Source organism: Aythya fuligula, chromosome 2, assembly GCF_009819795.1.
Source record: "Aythya fuligula isolate bAytFul2 chromosome 2, bAytFul2.pri, whole genome shotgun sequence".
Classification (NCBI taxonomy): domain Eukaryota; kingdom Metazoa; phylum Chordata; class Aves; order Anseriformes; family Anatidae; genus Aythya; species Aythya fuligula.
The window spans coordinates 39810216-39832956 of record NC_045560.1 but is presented as its reverse complement, the minus strand read 5'-3'; the positions used below and the strand labels follow the sequence as shown (position 1 = coordinate 39832956).

The 22741-nt window shown below is 39.8% G+C and overlaps 1 protein-coding gene across 1 annotated transcript in view; it reads left to right on the top strand.

Annotated features, from left to right (window-relative positions):
- Positions 1 to 3463: 3463 nt before the first annotated feature.
- Positions 3464 to 22741, top strand: part of ZNF385D (zinc finger protein 385D) — a 428814-nt gene continuing 409536 nt past the window's right edge. The window contains exon 1 of the mRNA XM_032180709.1: positions 3464 to 3569. Within this exon, the coding sequence (XP_032036600.1) occupies positions 3464 to 3569 (106 nt within the window). The remainder of the gene's footprint in view (positions 3570 to 22741) is intronic.

The window sequence follows — 22741 nt, the reverse complement described above, 5'->3', positions numbered from 1 at the left end:
TCTAGCACCAGACAGAAGAAGAGGAGTGCACACAGGCTGACCCAAAGCACAGCATGAATGCAAGTGCATTCTTTGCAGTGAAGGAGAAAACTTTGTCTCAGGTGCTTTCTCACAGCACTGGTACAAAGCAGAGGAGGGCAGCTGCAGGCACGTAGGCTAGCCCAGAAAAATGTTGCCTGTGGTTATTCTGCTTTTTGTCTGGTTTGTACAAAATCAGGAGTGTATTCATATTCACAGTGCATTATAACCTGGAGGCATCTCCTGGAAGTGCACAGATTCCCCAGTAGAACATGAAGTGGTGCTTTGCAAGGAATTGGTATCATTTTGTGAATTGCTTTTCTACTCCATCTAGCTTTTCTGTTTGTCTGGGTTAGAAGAACATACATATATCTTCAGTACCAAAAGGCAGTGAGAGGAAATTCTTGTCAATGGTAAATTACAAGCACATTGCCAGCAAGTTGTGGACAGGAAGATGAGCAGGGGCAGAGCTGCCTTGGGCCTTCCATATTAGAGCTGGATTGCTAATGTGGACTGAGCTGAATTTGACTGCTTACAAATCTGAGATGTCATCCTCAGGTGGACTGTGAATGCAAAAGCTACTCTGTACTCCTCTCTGCAAAGGAAACAAGAACAATCCTATCAGAAACTCTTCCATATTATTCTTAGGTAAAACAACCGATGCCTAAGCAGAAATGCTTATGTTAATGCTCCTGTCTGTGAAGGTCTGTATAAGTCAGTTCAGTGTAAGCAAAATTTAGAACATGTATTCAAAGCACCAGTCTGTTTAATGCATCTATGCAAGTATTATATTTAACAGAGGGATATGACATCCAAATACTCCTTCACCAGTGGAAAAACAGCCCCAAGTTAATACAAGAAAATGGTTGTACATCTTCATCATTAGATGAGCAGGAAACATAAACAAGGATAAACAAAAATTAGCTTGCAACTTATGATGCTACACTAAGGGAATGAAATTATGAGCCATAGTGGTATCATACAACATTTCAGTATTATCATTTTATGATATCTGTACCTTTTCTTTTCAACAGAGGCTGCTCATATTCTCCATTACACCTTTTGTTGCACACGATGAATAAGCAAGGTGGTCCTTTAAATCACAGGTATTACACTCTACAATGATATTTAAGAATGCTCTTGTGTCTTCATTCCTTTGTAAAAACAAAAATGAAAGTTATTAAATGTTGATCATGGAAAAATCAATCTTTCAGGAAGGGGTTGTGAATACTTTTTTTTTTTTTTTTTTTTTTTTTTTTCCCAGCTCTGGAAGTTTCTGCAAAAATACCTCTTTGCACAAAAACAAAAACTGAGTGATCTTTAAGGTCCCTTTCAACACAAATCATTCTATGATTCTAAATTTAAGAGGTAAGGTTTTTTTTTTTTTTTTTTTCCTATTTATTAAACCTGTTCTGGAATATTAATTCTGCATATAACTATTACAGACTTTTCCTTCTCCACACTAATTCTTTGTTTTATATAAAACAAATTCTTTGCTATATATTTTTATATCACTTAAAAATACTGTTCTATACAAAACATTTTTATACCCTATTCTTAATTTGCATTTCAACTAATTGCTGTAGAAGTTTCATATTCTTTGTGTATGGAGAGTGGGCTCTTCTACAGCTATATTTTCTTTTGTTTTTCTCTCCCCTTCCTCCCCTGTGTAAATGTAATTATAAAAGTACGTTTAACAAAAGACTATTCACTATAAAAAACATCCTAATGTGAAGCAGCAGTGAGATGATACACCACACATCCACATGTGTAGTCATTATCAATAATAACAGAAACAGGATCAAGTGATAGAAATATATTTGATTTAAATCAATCATTTGGGGAGTGTATTTATTCAAGAGCCTTCAAGCAGTGATGAATAGCAGGTTTCTAAATGTGCTATGAGGGTAAGCAAATGAGTCATTATTTGTGTTACAATGCAATAGAATTGGGCAAGAACAGCCCTACAAGAGGGGATATGCAGTCATATCTAACTGTTTATTCTATTACATTCATCACCACAGGGTGTATCTGTACGTGTCAGGTCAAGGTCAGTAATCCTGGTTCGCATGAATCATTCTCAGCACTAATGAAAACCACCCCAGCTTCAGCAGGCAGCGGCAACGGACTGCCAGCACTAGGGGCTCAGGGCTCAGGCAGGACAACCAGGGTGTGGGCACAGGGGGGAGGCCTGATCATCAGAGCCTGGGGTACGAGATGACCACATAAGAGAGGCAGATAAATTCTGTGGAGGACAAAGCTTTGCTCTTCCATCACAGATTATGGCTTCTTTACACCTTGTCTGTTGGAGCTACAAACCCAAGAGGAGCTCTCCCTCTCTCCCTGACTCTCTCTTTTAAATTAGGTACTCAGTCCAATCGAGTCTTCAAAGAATAAGTTTTAAAGTTATGACAACGATGAACCCTACTTATTTTTCTCCATAAGCTTCTTGAAGTCAGGGTAGCAGAGGGATATGGGACATAGGGAGGAGGCTTTCTTTTCCTTTTCTTCCAATGGGAGAATCAATGCAAGTTCTACATACAGTTTCTCTGCGTTTCAAAGTGTGCAGATAGAAAGAATGATATGCTTGGTGGAGGTGCCGATGGCATATAGATGTATATGTGCATGAAAAATTAAAAAGCAACTGTGGAATACCTTTCCAGAGCTGCTGCAGTGACTGCTGTAATTTGACATACAAGTGGAGTCATTACCACGATTACAAACAAAAGTTACACACACCATTTGTACTTATGCAACACACCGCTCCGCCAAATCCTCGGGACTACAGCGGCATTTTAAACTATTGTTTTGTTGTTGTTGTTTTTTGGTCTCGCCTGAAAATTGCTAATATTCATCTCCGAGCCTGTAACTTTTTAAGTATTAGGTCCGGTGTTAAGCTGACCGCACGTTCCAGAGGACGGGGTGCTTCTTGCATGGCAGGCACCCCTTGGTGGGACCGCCGAGCGATCGAGGGCACTTCCCAAGTCTCGGGGGCCCGGAGAGGGGCTGCCGCTGCCTCCCCGCACAGGGGCTCTCGGTAAGCAGCACCCCCCGGCCGAGTGACACCGCGATGGAGGCAGGAGCACGCGGCACCGGCGCTGGGGATGGCAGGAGGTAACCTACACATGGCTCTCGGCGAAGCTCCGTGGGAAGAGGGCTCCCGGCGGGGATGGGGACGGGGTCTCGCTGCGCGCCCCCCCCTTGTCCCCCCCCCTTGCCCGCCGCCCCCCAAACCCCCTCCCAGCTCCCAGGAGCGGGGCGGGGGGCGCGGCGCTGCCTGACGCCGGCTTGGTCGGGGGCGGGACCGCCGGGACCGCGCTGCTCCCTCCCGCCCGCCCCCGTCCCCATCGCCGTCCCCGTCCCCGCCGCCGGGTCCCGGGCCCCATCTCCGCCCCCGCGCTGTCCCCGCCGGGCCCGGCGCTGCGGGGGCCGCCCCGGCCGCGGCATGGCCGGCGCGCTGGGCAGGGGGGCGGCGGGCTGGCGGCTGCGGAGCGCGGCGGGCGGCAGGAAGGAGAAGCCGCCGGGCGGCAAGCCCCAGCCGCCACCGCACGGTAAGGGGCCGGGCGGGACGGGGGCTCGGGCTGTGTGTGTGGGGTGTCCGCTGGGATCGCTCCGGGAGGGGGCTGATGGTGTTCCTCGCCCGCCCGTGGGTGCGAGGGGAGGGGGGTCACCGCGCCTCAACTCCGCCGGAGCTGCGCCTCTCGCCTGCTGGCTGCCGGGCGCCGGGGAGAGGAGCATCTCGCTGCGATCGCGGCGTCCTTAATCGTGGCGGAAAGCGATTGCAGCCGGTGAACCTGGGGACAGTCCTCGGGGTCTTTTTTGGCTTGCCTGCGGCTGCCCTGAGTGCTGGGGAAGCACCGCTACCAACCCCCGCCGGGGCTCCCCCGGCTCCCGACGCCCCTCCCGAGGTGTTTGCGAGGTCCCAGCCCGAGCCCGGGGGGGCCGAACCGGGTGCGGGCTCCGCTCCGTGCTTGCTGCGGGGCTCGGCAGCCCCCGGGGGAACTTCGTGCTGCGGGGCGGCTGTCACCGCTGTCACACGCCTGCCGCCCGCTCGCCGCCGCCGGGCAGCCTCCCTGCCGCCTTTGCCAGAGGGCGAGGAGGAAGCGGACCCAAAGTCTGAGCAAAGCCTTAGTGGGTATCAAAAAACTCCGAGAGAAATGACCGCGGAGGGGAGGAATGCTGGCCAGTTAGAGAATACAAATGGCTGGCTGTAGCTGCAAGTACTTAGGCTCCCCTCTCTGACTGTGATGCTAGCAGTGGGGATAACTCGCAAGGAGAGCGCGCAGCCAAGCCGGGGGGGTTCACCCCTGCCCCCGTTAGAGCCGGTGTTTGCCCACAGACCGGCTGGTGCGAGGGGTTAGGCCGGGCTGAAAGCCTTCTTTGACCGCCAGAAAGTTTGCCATAATTGTGTAGTTGCGATGCTGCGGTATGCTGCCAAGATTAAGATGTTATCAGTATCTCTATACTGTAAATTAGTTACTATGGGGAGATATTTTATAACTTGGTTCTACTTAAGGGTAGCAGAAAGGTGTGGTGTGCTTCAGTCTGTCTGTTGCTTCTTAGAAGTGTTTTGTAAAGTATCGTGCGACGCTAAGTTCTGGTTTAAGTAATTACCGTATCAACACGGAACATAAATTACACTGCAGCACAGATATTTCGCATCCCAGTTAATTTTCAATTGTGCTTTAAGGGTAATCACTCTTTCTACGGTACTGTCTTTGCAAGGTGCACTGGACTTATTTACAATGTCATTTACTACCCATTAACAGCAACAAATGTAATGAAAAACAAAATTAGACCTAATTTCTCTGTCCCTACTGATGACTGTATGCTACAGTGAGCTATTTTATTTTATTTTATTTTATTTTATTTTATTTTATTTTATTTTATTTTATTTTATTTTATTTTATTTTTTTATTTTAAATATATATGTATATTTATTTATTGTATTTTTTATGTGGGAAGGGAAGGTGCAGTATGACTTCAATATGCTTCTCAAAATTTCAAAGTTTTAGAAACACTTTGTTTTCCAATAATGGACTTAAGTAATACAATACCTTGCGTTGGAGTGGAAAACGTACTTAAAATATTCAGGCTAAAGAGTTTTAGGAATTATCACGATTTTACTTTTTGGTGTATCTTACTTATAAGTGAGCTGTCAGCAGTTTTTAACAAGGTCAACTCATTCATACATGCATGCATGCAATCATCAAAATGAAATAAGAACTATTCATTTTTTACAACAAAACTGGGAGGTGGCAGGAACAGGAAAGAATTTAAATTTTAGCAAATAATGCTGTTCTTTCCTACTCTTCTTCCTGCAAAAACTGTTCCAGTTGGCCACCTACCTGTGTCGGCAAAAAAATGGCACAGCTCCATGTATCTCAGTGGCACTGTTATGATTGACACCAGCTGAAGACCACGCATGACATTTCTGTGTGTGTTTGGATTAAGATACATTTACCCAATCATCACTTAAGGCTGGCTGGGTGCTGCAGGCACACTGAGCTGTGAACATGTGAGCAAGCCTGCCTTTTGACTGCATCAACTTACAAGTATTTGCCAGCTTTGATGTTCTTCTTGCCTTTTGTGTGAGTAAATATAGCTGTCAATTTATTTTGACATGGAGCTATTTGATATGATTCTATATCAAGTATGCTTATTCAGTACTTTATTCATCAACAACTTTATGTTATCAATTGCAAGTAAAAAAAAGCTTTTTCATGATTGAACCATGCACTTAGGGCATTGTGACCTCAGATTTTTCTGTGTTTTTTCAAATGCTTCAAAATGCAAATACAAACATGACATTTTCTGTAATCTCGTGGACAGAAGTTTATGTTCTGCATGGAATGAAACTTTGAAAAATGCAAAGTGATGAAAAGTAGGACTAACATTTCCACCTGCTGTGGTCTAGACAGTAAACAAAGTGTTTATCAAGACAAGAAGTTCAAGATCCTGATAAGATGATAAATATTAATGATCTTATAAAAAGCTTGTTTTTATAGCACTTTACCTGTAAAATCTCTCAAGAGCTTGAAAACCAGATGGATAGCTACAGCCACAATTCTTCTACAGGCTTTCTAAGCAGATGTTAAGGAGTAGCATAATGGAAACCACAATGTAAATCAAGTAGTGTTTTGCTGTACTACTTAACAAAACTTTGAGATGCCTGTATGCATTGAAGAAACCTCCTCCCTTGGGGAGTAGGTATAGAAAGTTTGTGACTAGAAGCTATGAGAGATAAAAATGTTTACATTATCTGATGCCACAAAAACTGCTGAGGAGAAAGCAATATTTTTATATACATTTTTAAAGGTACATAAAACTTTTGTAGTAAACTAGTAGTTCTGCATCATTAGTATTAAAACTGCAGGGAGAAAAATGTAACTAAATAGTGTTGGATGTATGTGTAGGAGTGTGTACGCACCAGTGATGTATTAGAACATGATTACTTCAAATATTTATTTTTTAATTTCTCACAAAAATGTGCCAAGTTTAGGCTAGGAAATGTAAGTCTTCTGTGCTTCAGCCAGCACAATGAAATCAGTCAGTATCATGCCAATATGTTGGATCACACCCAGGCAGGCCGAATAAATAAGTGTGAGCTAAAGCAACACAGATTTTTTTTTCCACCTGGGCCAGCTGACTAGTTTTAGTCTTAGCCTATCTAGAGTTGTAACAAAACAGGACAGAATCTGTTGTCTCCCCTTCATTAGGTAAGGATAGAAGTCAGCATGTTGTAGATCCAGAGAATTGGAATTCTCTGTGTTGAACTAGGGAAAGGATGGGATGGAGGAAAAAACCAACAAGCCTGACCATGGTTTTCCTGGTGCACATGCTTTGATGTATGCACACATGCTAACAACTTCTGGTTGCGACTGGATTGGACTAATTCTGCAGTTGATAGTAGAAAAATGAAGAGTCCTACAAACTTTCCAATTTCAGATGGTATAATCTTCACACATTTCTTTCTGAAGTATTCACAATGTGTTTCAGTATTTTCTGTCAGCTTCTTCCTTTTTTCTTTCTCTCTCTCCTGGGAAATAATGTTCTTGGTTGTATTCAGGCAGTCATAACCAAATCTTCTGTTGTGCTGGAGCCGTAGTTCTCTACACCTCACTTTTTACCTGTGGCTTATTGTGGTATTTGTAAAAGTGAATGTCTGAAATGCATGTAGGCGTTATATATGTCTGCTTAATATAACAGAATATAAGTTCTCAAAGCAAGTAAGCCTTTCTGTGCTCAGCTGGAATAATCTGCAGGTAAACTTTGAAACTTAAAACGCTTTCTAGCCTATGTGTTCATCAAGTATGAACAGTGATGTTGTTTCTGTTTGGATCTACTAACACTTAGATGCCTCAGCTGCTCCTGTGGTCTTGTTACATCAGCCAGGGAGCATGTTTGCCATGTGTAATGCAGACCTTGCTGTGAAGACATGGCATTCAAAGGAAATGGATGGATAAAGGATTTGACATGAAGAGCAAGAAGGATTAGTTTACTAAGCGAGTTTTAACTCTCTTAGCCTTTCCATTGATGTGAACACAAGCTGATACCACTTAACTTAATTGTACTACTATATGTATACTAGTTACAACTACTTAGAGAACTCGTGTGACTTGAGTCAAGTTCTGTTGTGGTTTTTATTTTTATTTTTATTTTTTTCCTATTCTACAGTGAGGCTTGGGGTTCTCAGTAACTCAAAGCCATGGTAGCAGTCATTGGTAGTCTCTGATTTATTATTATTATTATTATTTAAATTTGAAAAATGTTTTCCTTCTGTAGTATTTTTCAAATAAGTTCACATTGGTGTTACTGGGGTGGGTGAAGAAAACCATACTCTTCTTGGCCAGAAATGCATATGATAAAATTAGCAAATACCTGTAACATGGCTGTATATGACATTTTCCCCCTAGTTCATGGAAGAGTTTATTTATGACAATAATAAAACCTTAACATTACAACTTGTACAATTATAAATAAGTAACCAGAGCTACAAAGCCATAGATTATTCTAAATCTGAGTTTACAATGGAATGACAAACACAGCATATAGAATTTAGAGGCTGACTGCAAATACAGTTTTATGATGTTCATTTAAATTCAATTTCTGCAGAGAAATATAGATTAGAAACCAAAGATGACTTCTCGAACCCATATCCAGACCTTTTTTTTTTTTCTTTTTAAAGAAGATTTGGAGAGTTTTAATCAGACAGAGGTCACAAATCACTTTGCTGGGAAATGCAAGGTGTGCTTTAAAAGGGGAAAAAATTACTTTGATAATTTGGCTCTTGCAGTTTAAATTGCGAAGCTAGGTGAAGTAGTTACTCTGACAGAAGTATAGAAACTATCTCATTTTAGTACATTCTGAAGTATTTTATATTTCTGAATAACCCTGGCTCAGGGGCATTTTATACTCACATCTGGAAGTTTCCAGTCTCAGCGCTCAGTCTAGTGTCTCTGCCTTTGTCTTTCCATTTAGTCTTGCCATGTTATAACAATGAATCATCTTGTCCATTAACTAAAGTTGGAATGTCTGTTTATGCACTGAATTTGTTTCATCACATTGCCATAATGATTGGAACTGTGGCAACTCCCGACTGCTTTCCCATATGTATTTGGGCTGGACTTGACCCAGTGCTGTTCTAAGCAGCAGCAGGATAAGCCATCACAAAGCCTGGAATATCTTTATCCTCCTAGGATTCAATTTCTTTCTCATGAAACTCCAGGGTAGCATTTTTGTATTCTGCCTCCATGTATATGAAATCGGGTGGAGGCTGTAGGATTTCTAATCATACAAAATCACAGCACAGCCATAATACACATACACGCACAACAGTTAAACCAGGAATGTTGTTACTGTAGGTTCTCTTTGATATGCTCTGATTTTGTTGATCATTTTTAAATTTGTGCTAATTAAAATATTGAAGCATTAAATAGAAAATGAAAAAAAACAATTGTGGGCTTCTTTGATATTTAGTAATTCTACTACAACAGGCAAGTGGCATGGTGTAAACAAAGGTGCCAAGTGGCAGGGAGCCTGTGCCAGCAGGTGCAAATTCACACCTCTTGCCGTGTGAATGCAGATAGCCATGGGCTTGCAGATGGTGTTCTGGTTGCTACTTTAGCAGACTATTTTGCAATTCAGTGTCCTTTTATTAAAAAGGTATTAAACGGGCTGTACCTTGACTCATTTAATAGCACATAGCCTTAAGACTGTGGTGATGTTATTGAAACTATTCTCATTATTTCCATGAAAAATAATAATTGTTGTGTTTAGAAGGATTAGTAAATGCTGAAGGATCTGTTTTACAAACAAAACCTACATGTTTTGTAAAATATATGGATTTTTTTTGTTGTTGTTGTGGTGGTTTTGTGATCTTGTCTTGCATGCTATGATGTCTAAGAATATTTTTGTGTGCTCTCTATGGCCAATTTTCATAAAGAGTTGTTGATGCTGTACTCCTATATAAAGTATTTACAAGCATAAAAGAGGAGTAGGAATTAGTGGGGAGAACCTTCTCCTGGGGGTGGATTAAAGTAGAGCTGTTAGTTTGTGATAACAAAACCAAGAGCCTGTTGAAAGAAGTGAGAAAAAGGACTTGTTATTGTCAATGACTGCATTGAGCTTTGCTGTATAAACCATTCCAGTATTTAGCTCAATACTTACTACTCTGAAACTCTGAAACTAGAGCTGTCTAAACTGCTGGCATTTATAGTGAGGGGGTGGAATGGGAAGTTGAGAAGTGATTCTTTTTTCTCCAGAAGCTGGGTTGAGGAAATTCACATATAGTATAACCAGGTGTCCCCACCACTCTCTTCTTTTTGGCTGATAGTCACTGTTGTTTCATGTGGGAGGTCATGGTTGTTGCTAGACAAGAAATGGGTGTACAAATCATTTTTATTTTTTAGAGGTAAGTGAGAGGAGGTTCTATAATCAGAAGCTGTATGTGGAAAGATCAAGGCACCCTTGTGATGCATTCACATCAGCCAGGATCACAGAACAGATGAGTTGCTGTGCTGGGCAGAATGTTTCCACACTTCTGCATCATTTCTAAACGTAAGGCATCCTTATATTCTAAACTTGACTTGATTAATGTATAGCTTACAGTGTTCTAGGATGAGTTAGAGGGAGTGAGGGAATAGGAATGCAATCTTTTTTCATAACTTTTTTTTTTTTTCTTAAGCTAGAGCTAAATTTTTGGCCTTCTATCTGTTTGTGATTTCAAGAGATACTTTCAACTGTCTTTAAAATGGATTTTCCAAGTGATCTTTAGAACATAAGAAATGCTTTAGGGAAACATGGTCTTTCCCTTTTCCAGTATGGATGATGTTGGACTTTGTTGGCTCTCTCTGGCTGGCTGCTCTGAGTCCACATATTGATTTCAGTTAACATGAAGTAGCCTGAGGGGTTGGTCACTTGTTTATGTTGATGGTGCAGCCTCGGTTGCTCCAAACCTTTGGCTTACCGAAGTAATTTCTAACAAAGCAAAGAAGAATTTATCAATGTTTTTATTCATTGTGTAACAGGAGAAAGTCTGGTTATTCTTCACTGAGGGCTGGTAATAGTCTGATTGTAAAAGGAACATGTTTTGTGTTTTCTTCTGTGCAGTATTTTTTTCCTAATCTCTAGGCTGAGAAACCAGTCCAAATCAATTTCTTTGCTTCTTGGGAGGGTGCTATATTACAATTGTAAAGGCATGTAAAGGATCACTCTGCAGAAACTGTAGTGACTGGGATGAGATTCTGATCTTTGAAAGATTTGAGCTTGTGGGACGTAGCCACTTGCTTTATGCACAATAGCAGTTGGTGAGCTTATTTTCTAGGCTTTTTGAGTTTGTTTGTTTTGCAGCTTGTTTTGGAGGCTGACACAGACAGATGATCATACAGAAGTAGTGATTAAGTGACACCTGAGGGACTTGCAGAGTTCTTAATAACTTTCAGCAATTCTTCTGTTGCAGGAGGGGATCAATGTGAAGATGCGCCCTGGATTGTGGCCAGCTTTTTGCTGTATTTTATTCCTGTAGCACCATAATGCCATTTTGATGGTAGACATACAAACTTAAGACAATGTTGTTTAAAAGACGAAGGTTGCAAAATTCTCTATCAGTATGGTGTCACAAAGCTGTATGGCTCTTTTTAAAATCAAGTTAAAATATTTCCATCCATTATACTCTAATTCTGTTTGGTACATCTGGAGGAAACTGAGGATAATTCAGGTCAGAAGGAGCCTAAGGAAGTCTCCAGTTCAATCTCCTGCTCAGGGTCAGCTGTGACATCAGAACGAATTGCACAGGTTTTTCTCAGGTCCACTGCTGAAAATATCCAAGGAAGGAGAAAGCACAAAATGTGACAAACATTTTTATTTTTTCCCAAGTCCAAATTCAAAATCAAGCCTAAAAACTCTGTGGAAGTGGGAGTTCTACATGATGGCCATGTCTGTGTAGAAACTGGGCCAAGAGGAAGTGGTGCTGAAATGGTTTTTCAGATGATCTGAAGTATCATTTGTAAAACATAACACAAATTGCCTTGTTCCAGAAAAAATACCACATAAGACTAAGAACTTGCTTGTATGCATGACTTTCTGAATAAGAGTAAAAGCAGCCATTCTTAAGCTTGCAATCCCACATAACAGTGCACTGAGAAACATGGTAACTTTTTGAGAAATACAGAGTGCCAGGTATGTAGCCTTGAGGCTGTCCACTGCATAAATAAGAAGTGCAGGCGAGATTTTGTGGTAAGAAGAGTCTTGACAACTTGAGTAATTGGAATATCCCAATGTAGTTATAGAACAGAGGTCCCTGGTCATTATGCAAAGAGCCTGAAAGGTAATACTCTGCTGTTTTTTCTTTTTGTTTGTTTGTTTGTTTTTGATAGGGGTGAGGGCTTCAGTCTCTAGACTGCTCTATTTTGCTTCATCTCTTCCTTAAATTTGTTGAAGTTTGCTCCTGAATGTATCTGTCTTGATTTAGAGGTCCAGCCTCAATATTCATTTTAACCTTTTATTCTCTTCTAGAGTAAGATCATCGATCTCTGGTACATGCACCTTTCTTCAGCAATGTTAAAGGAAGAGAACTAGTGTAGGATCTATTTAAGTGTTATCTACAAAGATTTATAACCTGTGCATTCCTGGTAATACTTCAGGTGTCAATGTTAGGGGGAACACCTGGTTTGGAAACTAATTTGGTTAATTTAACTAATTTATGTTTTTCCTGATGCAGGGAAAAATTAAGGACTCTTTCTGCCACCAAGGGTGTGAAAATTTGGCAGTGGCTGACTCTGTGATGCAAATGGCAAGACAGATTTCTCCCATTTGTAATATTTAACATATTTCTTGGGAATTAGCACCTGCCCTTGAACAGTTGTATTTTTAAATGTGTGTATGTGTGAGAAGGTGTGTGTGAAACTAATCCTTGTAGCAGAAGGAATTAGAGTGAACTAATAGCTTTTTCAGGAATCTGTGTTCTCTGGTCATAACTCATTCTGAGTCTGGAATCTGGTGTAGAGAAATGTGCTGTATGAAGGGTGACATTAAGTACTTTCATTGTCAGAGCAGCACTGCATAGTGCATATCTGTGTTACCACAATTTGTTGTCTGTATGTTTCTGCTACAGAAGAAGATAGCAGTCACAGCAGGCACTACTGAAGAGCGTGGTTAGGACTCTGCTGCCATCTGTGTTAGCACTGTCTGCTCATGTTATTTGCTTGTTTCCATATGTGTAGTTTAGCACTTAGCCTCTACAGTCATTATAGTAACGTATCTGAAAACAGTTGTGATAATGAAAGCTGATTGGAAACAGTCGTTAAAAAGTTAATTTGCTTGTTTTCAATGTACATGGTCTACTTTTTTTTTTTAGTATCTGCTACTACTTTAGGCAAGTTTAGCAAGATACCGCTGCACATTCCAAATTTGAACTCATCGCTTTTGGCTTTGTACATCATAATCACCTCCACAGCAACCACTGTGATGCCATAAACAGAAGGTTTGACTTCAGGTGAAGAATTTATGCCATAAAAGTAGAAATATTCCTAAAGGAAAATGTGGGGGGATAAGGAGGATGTGGAAAGTGCTTATTCTGACTTTCTGTGTAGTGTTTGTTTTTTTTTTCAAAACTTTTCTTTCAGCTATCACTAAAGATTAAAAAAACAAAAACAAAAACAAAACAACAAAACTTTCAAAATGTCAAAGTGAATCATCTATTTTAGATAGTATAATTGAAAAAAAATGTATGAGCAGCAGAGTTTTATTCTGCATTGGATTTCTTTCTGTCTCTTTTCCATTCATTAAAAAAATAAAACAATTTTAGTAAATCCACAGTGGGAGGATAGTTTTTCTTCTGTACTTTTCCCAGGGTGCAGCAGGAGAAATTGCATTTCCAGTTCATGGAGAATGAAATTAAACTTACTCTGTCCGCTACTCCTACACTCAACACATTTGTGGGAGAGATGCTTGTGTGCTATAGGAAGCAGTGCCCTGAATGCACTTGCATCTGCTCTTGTGCTTGAAGGAACAGGCACAGATTTGGGCCCACGTTAACTCCCAAATTAGCACTAGGTACTGTATAGAGTGCTTGTGTGTGTCTGCCTCTTCTCTAAGGTGTTGCTCTTGGAAGGGGAGACTTAGAATGTGTCACTTTGTTTGCTTCTAGTGGCTGAGATGACTCTGTTCTGTGGTATATTTGTATATTCTTAGAAAGGTCATGGTTTTACACAGTATCAGAAAATTGAAGGATACCCATTTTTAACTTGCATCATTTCATGCTCAAAACATATGAGGGTGATAAGCTGTAAAGTCAGTAAAAAAGTATTTGGTAAATGTAAATTACATTGTGGCAACTGAAAAAGAGCAGAATGCCATTTATTTGTTTAGTGGTTGTGGGAAAGGCAACTTTGAGGAGAGAAAAAAAAAAAAGGCAAACAAAAAACCAAACACATACCACTTTCTTCTTAAGTAGTGAGATCTATCTCTTTAACTCTTTGATCATCCTTCTGATAGGGATAAAGTACACAAACATCTATTTCTAGGGCTTGCTGCCCTTAGAGCTGGCCTGGCCACTTCCTTTTGGGCTGTGGCTTCTCTAAAGCAGGTAGATAAGTACTCAAATGACTTTAGTTTTGATGCAGCACCTGAAGTACATAACAGCAGATGTAGCAATAAGTACTTCATTTTCTTCCAGCATAGAAATTGAATGCATATAATACATATGAAGAAAAATTCTCCAATAACAGAAAAAAAAAAAAGAAAAAGAAAAAGAAAAGGATCAGCAAGGATATCTGTTTAATATAATGCTGATCCTGTGTTCCATAAAACTTGTTAACAGGAGAAGACTCTCACTATTTATAAAAAGGTTAGCACTTGCTGTTCGACAACTCCAGCAGTTTTCATTTGCATTTCAAAGCCAGAGAGAGAATAAGAAAGCTCATATTTTTAATTCCAATAGTATGTCACTCCGGCTGACTGTGTCTGTAAAACTGGAGCACTATGGGCAATTCTCATCAATTTCATTTGTTGCATCTACTCAGATGAGCTTTTAATCTCCTGCCTGCTGATCCCTGGTTTATAATCAGATTTGACAGAGATAGGATGGCTGTAAATATCTTGATGTGAAAGTCAAGATAGAACTGTCATTTCTCTCCTTTCTCCTCTGGTGAGGTAAAATTTTATTTGCAAAGCGTGAATAACTAAAACTTAAAACTGCCTAGTTTCATACTGTTTCAGGTGCATCTGTTCACAACTAAGCCTTTTTTCTAGAAAAGGCAGGAACCTTCCTTGCTTATTTATTGACTTGCTTCTAAATGTTTTGGAAATAAATTTTATGTCAACTTGAATAATTATTCCCAGAATTTGATAACATGCTGATTTCAGTTAAGACCTGAAATAATAGATATTTGTGGTGTAGGTTCTCATTTTGATTCCTGAATAAAGCCATTCAGGAATGGTTTTAATGCTGTCAATAAAAACCTCACAGTTAAATGAATGAAAACGTGTAATAGCTATGTTTACGGAAAGTCTGTTCATACTTTTTTTTTTTTTTTTTTAATTTTGTATACGTGATGTTAGCTGTGTAACTTCTGCATCTCTTTTGCTTCCCATCAAAATGGAAAAATACCTCTTTGCTTTTTTAAGACTCAAATTTTGCCACAAACGTATCAAGATATATCAAGAATATATCAAATATATCAAGAATATTCAAAATACAGAAAGTTAGGAACATACACAAATTTAAGTATATATTCTGATTCCATTAAGTGTAATCTGAGCACATGGAATTAAAACAATTATGTTCAATTAAAATAATTGTGATAATATATTATCAGTCCTTTTCCATTCAATAAAGTTTTGTTTGTGATGCTTGAATATTTTTAGCTTTTCATGTCTCCTCATTCATTTTTGTAGTCTTATTTAGTATTCTGATATTATCCCGCTGTAACCTCTCTGCCACAAATCCTTCTGTTACCAGTCATGGGAGGAAAAAGACTCTAAATATACTACTGTTTTTTTTTTTTTCCCCTCTTACTCATCTTTTCATGATACACTCATTTCCATGTCTTTTCTGTTCCAAAAGTTCTTCAGCTTTTGTTTAGTCTCCATGACCTCAGTTAAATCCAAGATTTACTGTCAAAAGCAAGAATTTCAGTGTGGTGCCCCCTCCTGCATAACCTCTTGCTTCTTTCTAGGATGTGATGTTCCTGTCAGTTGCCTACTCAAATTTCATCTGGTACACTAACAACTCCTCTACTTATATAAATTATCTTCTGTTTAAATATAGTCCTAAATGTGATTTTCTTAAAGATATTAATGTTTTGTCTTGTGTGTGAACATTGCATGCATGCAATTGTAATAGGAGTCCATACTGTCAGCTTGGTGAACCACAAAATCCATAGCTCCACAGGTTTATCTACATCACAACACCATAAAGTTTATATTTTTTACTTGCTTTCTGCTGAGTTTATGCCAATAATTCCAGGAAGATAACTCCTATTGATTTTACAAACACTGTAAACGTTATTGGTATAATTACAGATAGAATAGAAGAATAATTCTGAGTAATCCACCTCCCCAGCTTTGCAAATCAAAACCAAACTCAATTCACACAACATGAAGACAAGTGCTAGTAATGACTGTAGTCTTTTGAAGCTGCTGTTTTCACTGATGTGCCAGTGGGTAGATGTCTTTTTTTTATTAAGTACATGTGACTTAGAGAACTCTATGGAAATCACCGATAGAAAGGGAGAATCTGATTTGTGAGGTGACTGCAGACTGTCTGTGGGCAGTGACAGACCGCATGTCACTGATCACTTCTAGCATGGGAAGTCGGTGCTGGTGGACCAGTAGTTGTGGCAGGAACTCAACCCTTGGAATTCTTGTCCTGAGTGAGAAGATGATGCAGCCCCAATATTGGGCTTTATATACTAGCAGAAAAAATCATTTTCTGCTGGGTCAGTGTCCCTGACTGTTGCAGCCTCCTTTCCTTTGGGTTATCACCAGATATGTTGTTACTTAACTTCAGAAAGATAATGAAAAGTTCCCTGCAGTAAATAAGCATTGTAATGTCATTATTAATACTACATTTCCCTTTGGCAAGCTTTTCAACTTGAGAGCATATTTCTTCTCCTGCACTTATAATTAATTTTATATGCCTTGACAGCCAAGTTGCATGAAGTAGGAGGAGAACAACACAGATGGTGCTGATTGAAGGTGCATATTTGGACTGAGCTGGTCCTACCAGTGTACAGTCATGTCCAACTGACAATGAGCCAAAAGAGAACCTTCCGGTAGGAGGCAACTGCAATGTATCTGGCCAGAAGACAAAGCTGAAATGGATTTCAACAAATGGGAATGAGCTGTGAATAATTCAACTTAGGCAAAAGCGATAAGCATCATTCGGTGTGTGTTGGCCCTTAATAGGCTTTGAATTAGAAATTTTGCAACTTCAGGTGAAAGATGGCAAAGACTGTTTCAACTAAATTGAATTGCTTGAGATTTTTGGAGGGAAAACAATACAATTCCTGTCAAAATATGAAAAGCACTTATATATATAAATGTATTATATGATATGAATAAATGTCATATATCAATAGATAAAAATAGAGTGCCTGGTGTGGAAGGGAATATGCAGAACTCTGTTAGAGGACACAGCACTGCCTAACTCTTTCAAACAGTCATAGGTGGCTTCCTGTCAGTGAGTCAGAAGTTGGATTTTATGGCTTGAACATACGGAAATGTGTAGCTAATTTCTGCATAGGGGCTATTTGCATTTTGGAAAATGGATCTGTTACCAAGAAATTTACTAAGGCAAATTTGTAGGCTTTTGAGGGTAGAGAGCGATATGTATTTTGGGGAAAGGTAGCATTTGGCCAAGTATGCATGCATAAAGCTTGAGTATTATTGTCACTTTATGGAATTGCTTATCAGTAGTTTCTTGAGTAAACAATTTAATTTTATGAATGTGGAATATTTTTTGAAATGCAAAAAAAAAAATATTGTAGCTCATCAAAGGAGGTCAATAGCAAAGAATGTGACTGAGAGGGAGACAAAACAGTAGAAGAAGGTTTTCGTTTCAGATGAAGGGCATTCTACAGCTGAGTCTGTATGAAGGTGAGCACAGTGAATTTAAAAGACGTGGAGAAGATGAAGTATTTAAGTATTGAAAGAAAGCAGGGGAGGCGTATGATATGTGGTGGTCAACAATAATGATCAGTCCAGTTCAAGAGCTGAAAAAGGTATTTGACTGGTGTGCTAATCACACAGTAAAACAGTAAAGAGATACTGTTTTAATTTATCTAATTTATATTTGGAGGAAAACAGTGAGGACGTTTCCCAGGTAAAGATCAAATCATTAGATGAGATATTAAAATAAGCTACCTGCTTTAGTAGGATCTATTAGGGGACAAAAATTTTTTAAAAGATCTGCAGATTTCAATAAACCGGTTATCACAGATCTAATAGTGAGTGGACAGCGAGTCCCTTCTCTTATCAAAGATAAAAATATAATGATATAGCAATTGATCAGCCCAGGCTATGAATCCAAGTCTGTCTGTGAATTCAAGAATATGATTTCAGCACACAGATAGTTGACTGGAGCTGAGAACTTTTTGTTATTTCTTAGAAGATATCAGTAAATAAGAATGACTTTGGAGTTAGCCTGGCTTTTGGGATGTTTCAGAGGAAATTGAAACAGGCACTAAGGGAGCTCTTAGATGTTGAATTGTTGCTGATAATGTTCTTGTTACAAGGAAAAGGAATCTCAGGGAAGAGGCAGTAAAGCTCTGTGCAATCAGACAGTATTAACTCTTTGGGGAATGTCAGGCAGTGTGTGTGTGTCTACATTAAAGGTAGAAAGGGAAGGTAGCATTTGTGGAAGTGAGACGACAGCGAAGCATAGGGATGTCTGGGAAACTGAAGAGAGCTCAAAGAGAATCCTTAGGGAGTCAGGGGTTCTAAAACTTTGTGGAAACTAAGCCATGTTAGCTGCACTGTGATACTTCAGGAGATTCCCCAAAACAAGCACTGGTGTGAAGACTGCACACTGTGATGTTTGCTAGCAGAGTCTTCAGAGATGCAGGTGAAATTGGTTGCAGAGCTACTTGAGACCAATGGCCAGTGCTAAAATATCAGATCCCTAGCTGACAGTGTGACTACTCGCATTGCTTGAAAGCTGTATATTAGTACAGCACAGGGAAAAGCAGTGGATTAGAGGAACTGAATCCTTTATTGCCCACATTCACCTTTTGCAGCCCATGCCACTACTGTACAACTGGCAACACATGGAAGTGATTAAGGGGAGTTAAGATAAACAGCTGCTTGAAACAGGGACTTGTAGGCAGTCCTCACACAAAAGCGAGCAGATCTGGGTGATCAACTAGTACGTAGCCACGTGGTTTCACTGAGGACAGTTTCTGCATTTGTGCAATGTAGATCTAGATCTGGGACAGCAGTGAGGAGAGAAGAGCTGGCATACAGCAGGCAGGAGAGGGATATGGTAATAAACCTTCCAGTTTCTCCATGTGCATGACCCTTCTAGAAACATGTCTGTAACCTGTTTCTCATTTAATCTTGGCTCCTGTCTGCCTACTTAACCCAAAGTCTTGAGCCTTTTCTTGATCATGTTAATCTCAGTCACCCCTCTGTCTATAGTGTATGTGATATGCCTTTCTTAACCATGCTAACTTTAGCTGTTCATTTAAAACAAAGAACAAACAAAAAACTCTCTTTGACTCCTCATTTCAGTTTTTTAATGTGAATTTTTTAGTTCTGCTTTTCCTGGTTCCAAGTCTGAATTTCCTTCTCAGGCAGACTCCTCAAAACTTTACTTTTCAGTTGCCTCCTGTATTTTCTTATCCCTCTCTCTGTCTGCTGAGCCATTCACATCCAGTAATTTTTTCTATATTCATTGGCAAACAATATATTTCCCTAGCATAATTGTCCTAAAGAGCTTTTGCCTTGTTTCAAGATTATTATTATTATTATTATTATTATTAATCTGAGACAGATATTGAACCTTATAAAGTGTCATTGCAATTAAAGTTTGGCAAAGTTCTGAACAAATGAGAATTTTCTGAAAATGAGGTCTTCCTGATAGCAAATGGCAGCAATGGTTATGTACAGTGCTGTCAGTTCTCCCTATAATTGCAACTTTTCACGCATATATTGACTGAAAAAATTGCCTAGAGTTTGAAGGAACAAATTATGCCTAGCACTCACACCTCAGGAAAAATAATAGTAGGCATTTGAAAGAAAGGGACTTAAAGTGATAGAGGGAAATTAAAAATGCACTTGTGTCTGACACTATTGCCTAATGCTCTTAGATGCATCAGTCAACGATACTATGACTAAAAGAAGAAATGCATTATTTTTGTCTCTGATGCACTGTGTGTTTGATAGGCCTTTGGGATGTGTGTAGATCTTCTACAGTACTTCTTTTTAAAAGACAAATTACCACATTGTGTAATTTAGAAAAAGAATGCAGACTCAACACATAATCATGCATTAAATTGCCTTTTTGACCCTAAGTAAATTTAATTGCAGAGAAATTCAGCAGTGAATTGAAGAAGGCATATTTTATTGGCTTATCTGGACCTCTGTCTTTAATTGAATAGGGTAAACTTTCTTATGACTTTCTTTACGCAACAGGGTTTTCTCTGAATAACTTTGTTTAATGGACAAGCTATTCCAAGTCTAGACACAATGTTTGCATGTATATATATATATAAACAATCACATATAACTTTCAATATATTTATTACATTTGCTCTTTTATTTCAAGCTAGTCCACCCTGAGAGTGAAATAACTGTCTTCTGGAAACAGTTTCTACCTTCAGTTGAAGGTTTGCATCCAGGACAACCCTCCCACTTCAGGCAGTCTTCTTGCTCTTCTCCCACTCTGAGATAACTTAACACCTGATATAATCTGTCTGTGTGCCCTTTATTTTTCCTGATGTCATTTCACCATTTCAGTGCTGGTACACAGCCAGTCTTGCCCCTGTGTTCTTATAATTATTCGTAGTTAATACAGCCAGAACCACACAATTATTGAAGCACCATACTTTGTTACTTCTGTGTTAACCAGGTTGGCACCTACCAGGTTCCTGGACTCCCTTTAGAGTGGGGAAATGTATCCAGGCAATGTGAATGCTGAAATTCAAAATTCTGGGCATATCTGGCAGCATGAATGGAGAAACACAAATAAAGGACCAAGGCTGCTTCAAAACAGACAAGTGAACAAGGAAGTGAGCAAAGAAAAAAGGCTTGGGAGGGCTATAGGACTACAAGAATTGAGGAGGAGACTTCTGCTGTTGCTGCCCCAGCTGCCTCAGGGACCATGCCTGTGTTGTTTGAACAAGGGCTAGGAGCAGGCTGATGTGATGAATGTGTCATGCCCCCACATTGTCCTGAAACATCTGTGTCTCAGATGCAGTGAGTTGTGTTCTGAAGGGAAGTTTGGGTTAAGTGTCTTCTTTTCCCATTGTCTGGTGCTAGATGTACCACTGGAAGGAGCTTAAATGTAACTGCAATGTATTGTCTCTGACACTGTTGCAAGGCATTCCAGTGAAGGTGATGGGGGGAGTGGGCATCACCAAGCCACAGGCATAGAGGAGTGCAAACTGAGAATTTGTTGCCTGTTCTATGTTGGAGTTTATCTAAGGTTCAGACTGAAGAGTAGACTTGCTTGCAAAGCATTTGGGGGCTATGTGATTTTGATGGGTTCAGGTTGCATTCACTATACAGTTTTGATGTACCCATTCACAAAGTGTAGCAAAGTTTTCTAAGGATGACTAAAATATTAGGCTGGGATGGGATTATTTGCAAAGCGTGGAGCAAGTGGAAGTAAAACTGAAAATGCACAAGGTGAGCCTGGCCAGCATTGTAACTATGCTGGTATTAGTTATTTCTCAAAGGGGTTGAGTGGAGAATTGCTGAAATTGCAGATGAAGGCACTCTTAAGAAGTAAAACGTCCTGTTTTTCTGCTGGTCTGGCAGGCTGTGTGTGTTGGAGAGGGGATGGGAATGAGTGGCTGGGAAGAAAATGCAAGCCTGGCAGCCAGCAGTTCGGCTCATTTGGGCTGCTTCAGATATACAGCACTGGGTGACAAATGACTCTTGTGTAGCTGCAAACAGGGCAACAGCACTAGGCAGTAGTTATGTCTTGTTTTCCTTTCCCAGTCTTTTTTTTTGCATTCCTTTGCAATTTAAGCCTCTTGAAGGCACGCCTCAGGGTACTCTACCTCTGTGGAGCTGTGCATGGTATTACTAACTCCATTACCTACTTCCACTATCTAGAACGTCAGTTATTGTACAAGGGCTCTAAGAAAAGGCTTTATGATGTGCTAGTAAGTTGAGATATGAATGTCATTCAGGTACCAAAAAAAGAGAAGGAAAACCTTCACAATTTATTGATGTTTGCATGGAGACTTGTATTGAAAAAATAGTTTTGTATACAGTGCCTTTAAAAATTTCAGGATGGTAAGGCCATAATGAAGAAAAGTCTTAAATAGCTGCAGGGGACCTGTGACATATCTAAAAGGAAGGAAAGAGGGCATAGGAGATGTGGATTTGATCTCTACAGTAAACGGCAAAGAAAGAAGTTTAGTTAGAGGCAGGTACCTGGAAAAAGCAAGATCATGAAGGAGGGACTACTGGGCAAACACAAAAATAAATATATCTTTAGGATATTGTTCTGTTGATAATTTCCCTAGAAAAGCAAACAACGTGCTTTGTGATGAGGGCAGGGGGACAATTAGAGACCACTGAACTCTCACAGCTGTCCTGCAGCATTTTATCACCTGGGAAATGGGGAATGTTTTCTGTCCTTTAACTCAATGATTTATTAATGTATTGATACTAGCATATGAGAAGTCACAACGTCAGCTCTGTTGTGGCTTTAAGTTTTGTTGTTTATATTCGATTAATAAACATTTTTATTGTGCTAAAATCATCTCTCTGAAATTCCTCTTAATAACATCAGTTCCTAGTAACTTCCTCATACAATGAATTCATTTCCTTACTTAGAGTAAGGAATAATTTTTCCTGCCGTCTACCCTCTAGCTTCCAGCTGGGAACATATGATGCGACACTGACCCAGATTCACCTGCCATATGGACCACCTTTTAGAAACATCCTTTTTGGTTGTTTGTAGCATCCACAAAAGCTATTCAACTTTCCCTCCCCCTCGATTAAAGGGGTTCTCAGGTATAACTGCACAAACAATGAGCAAAACACAGCA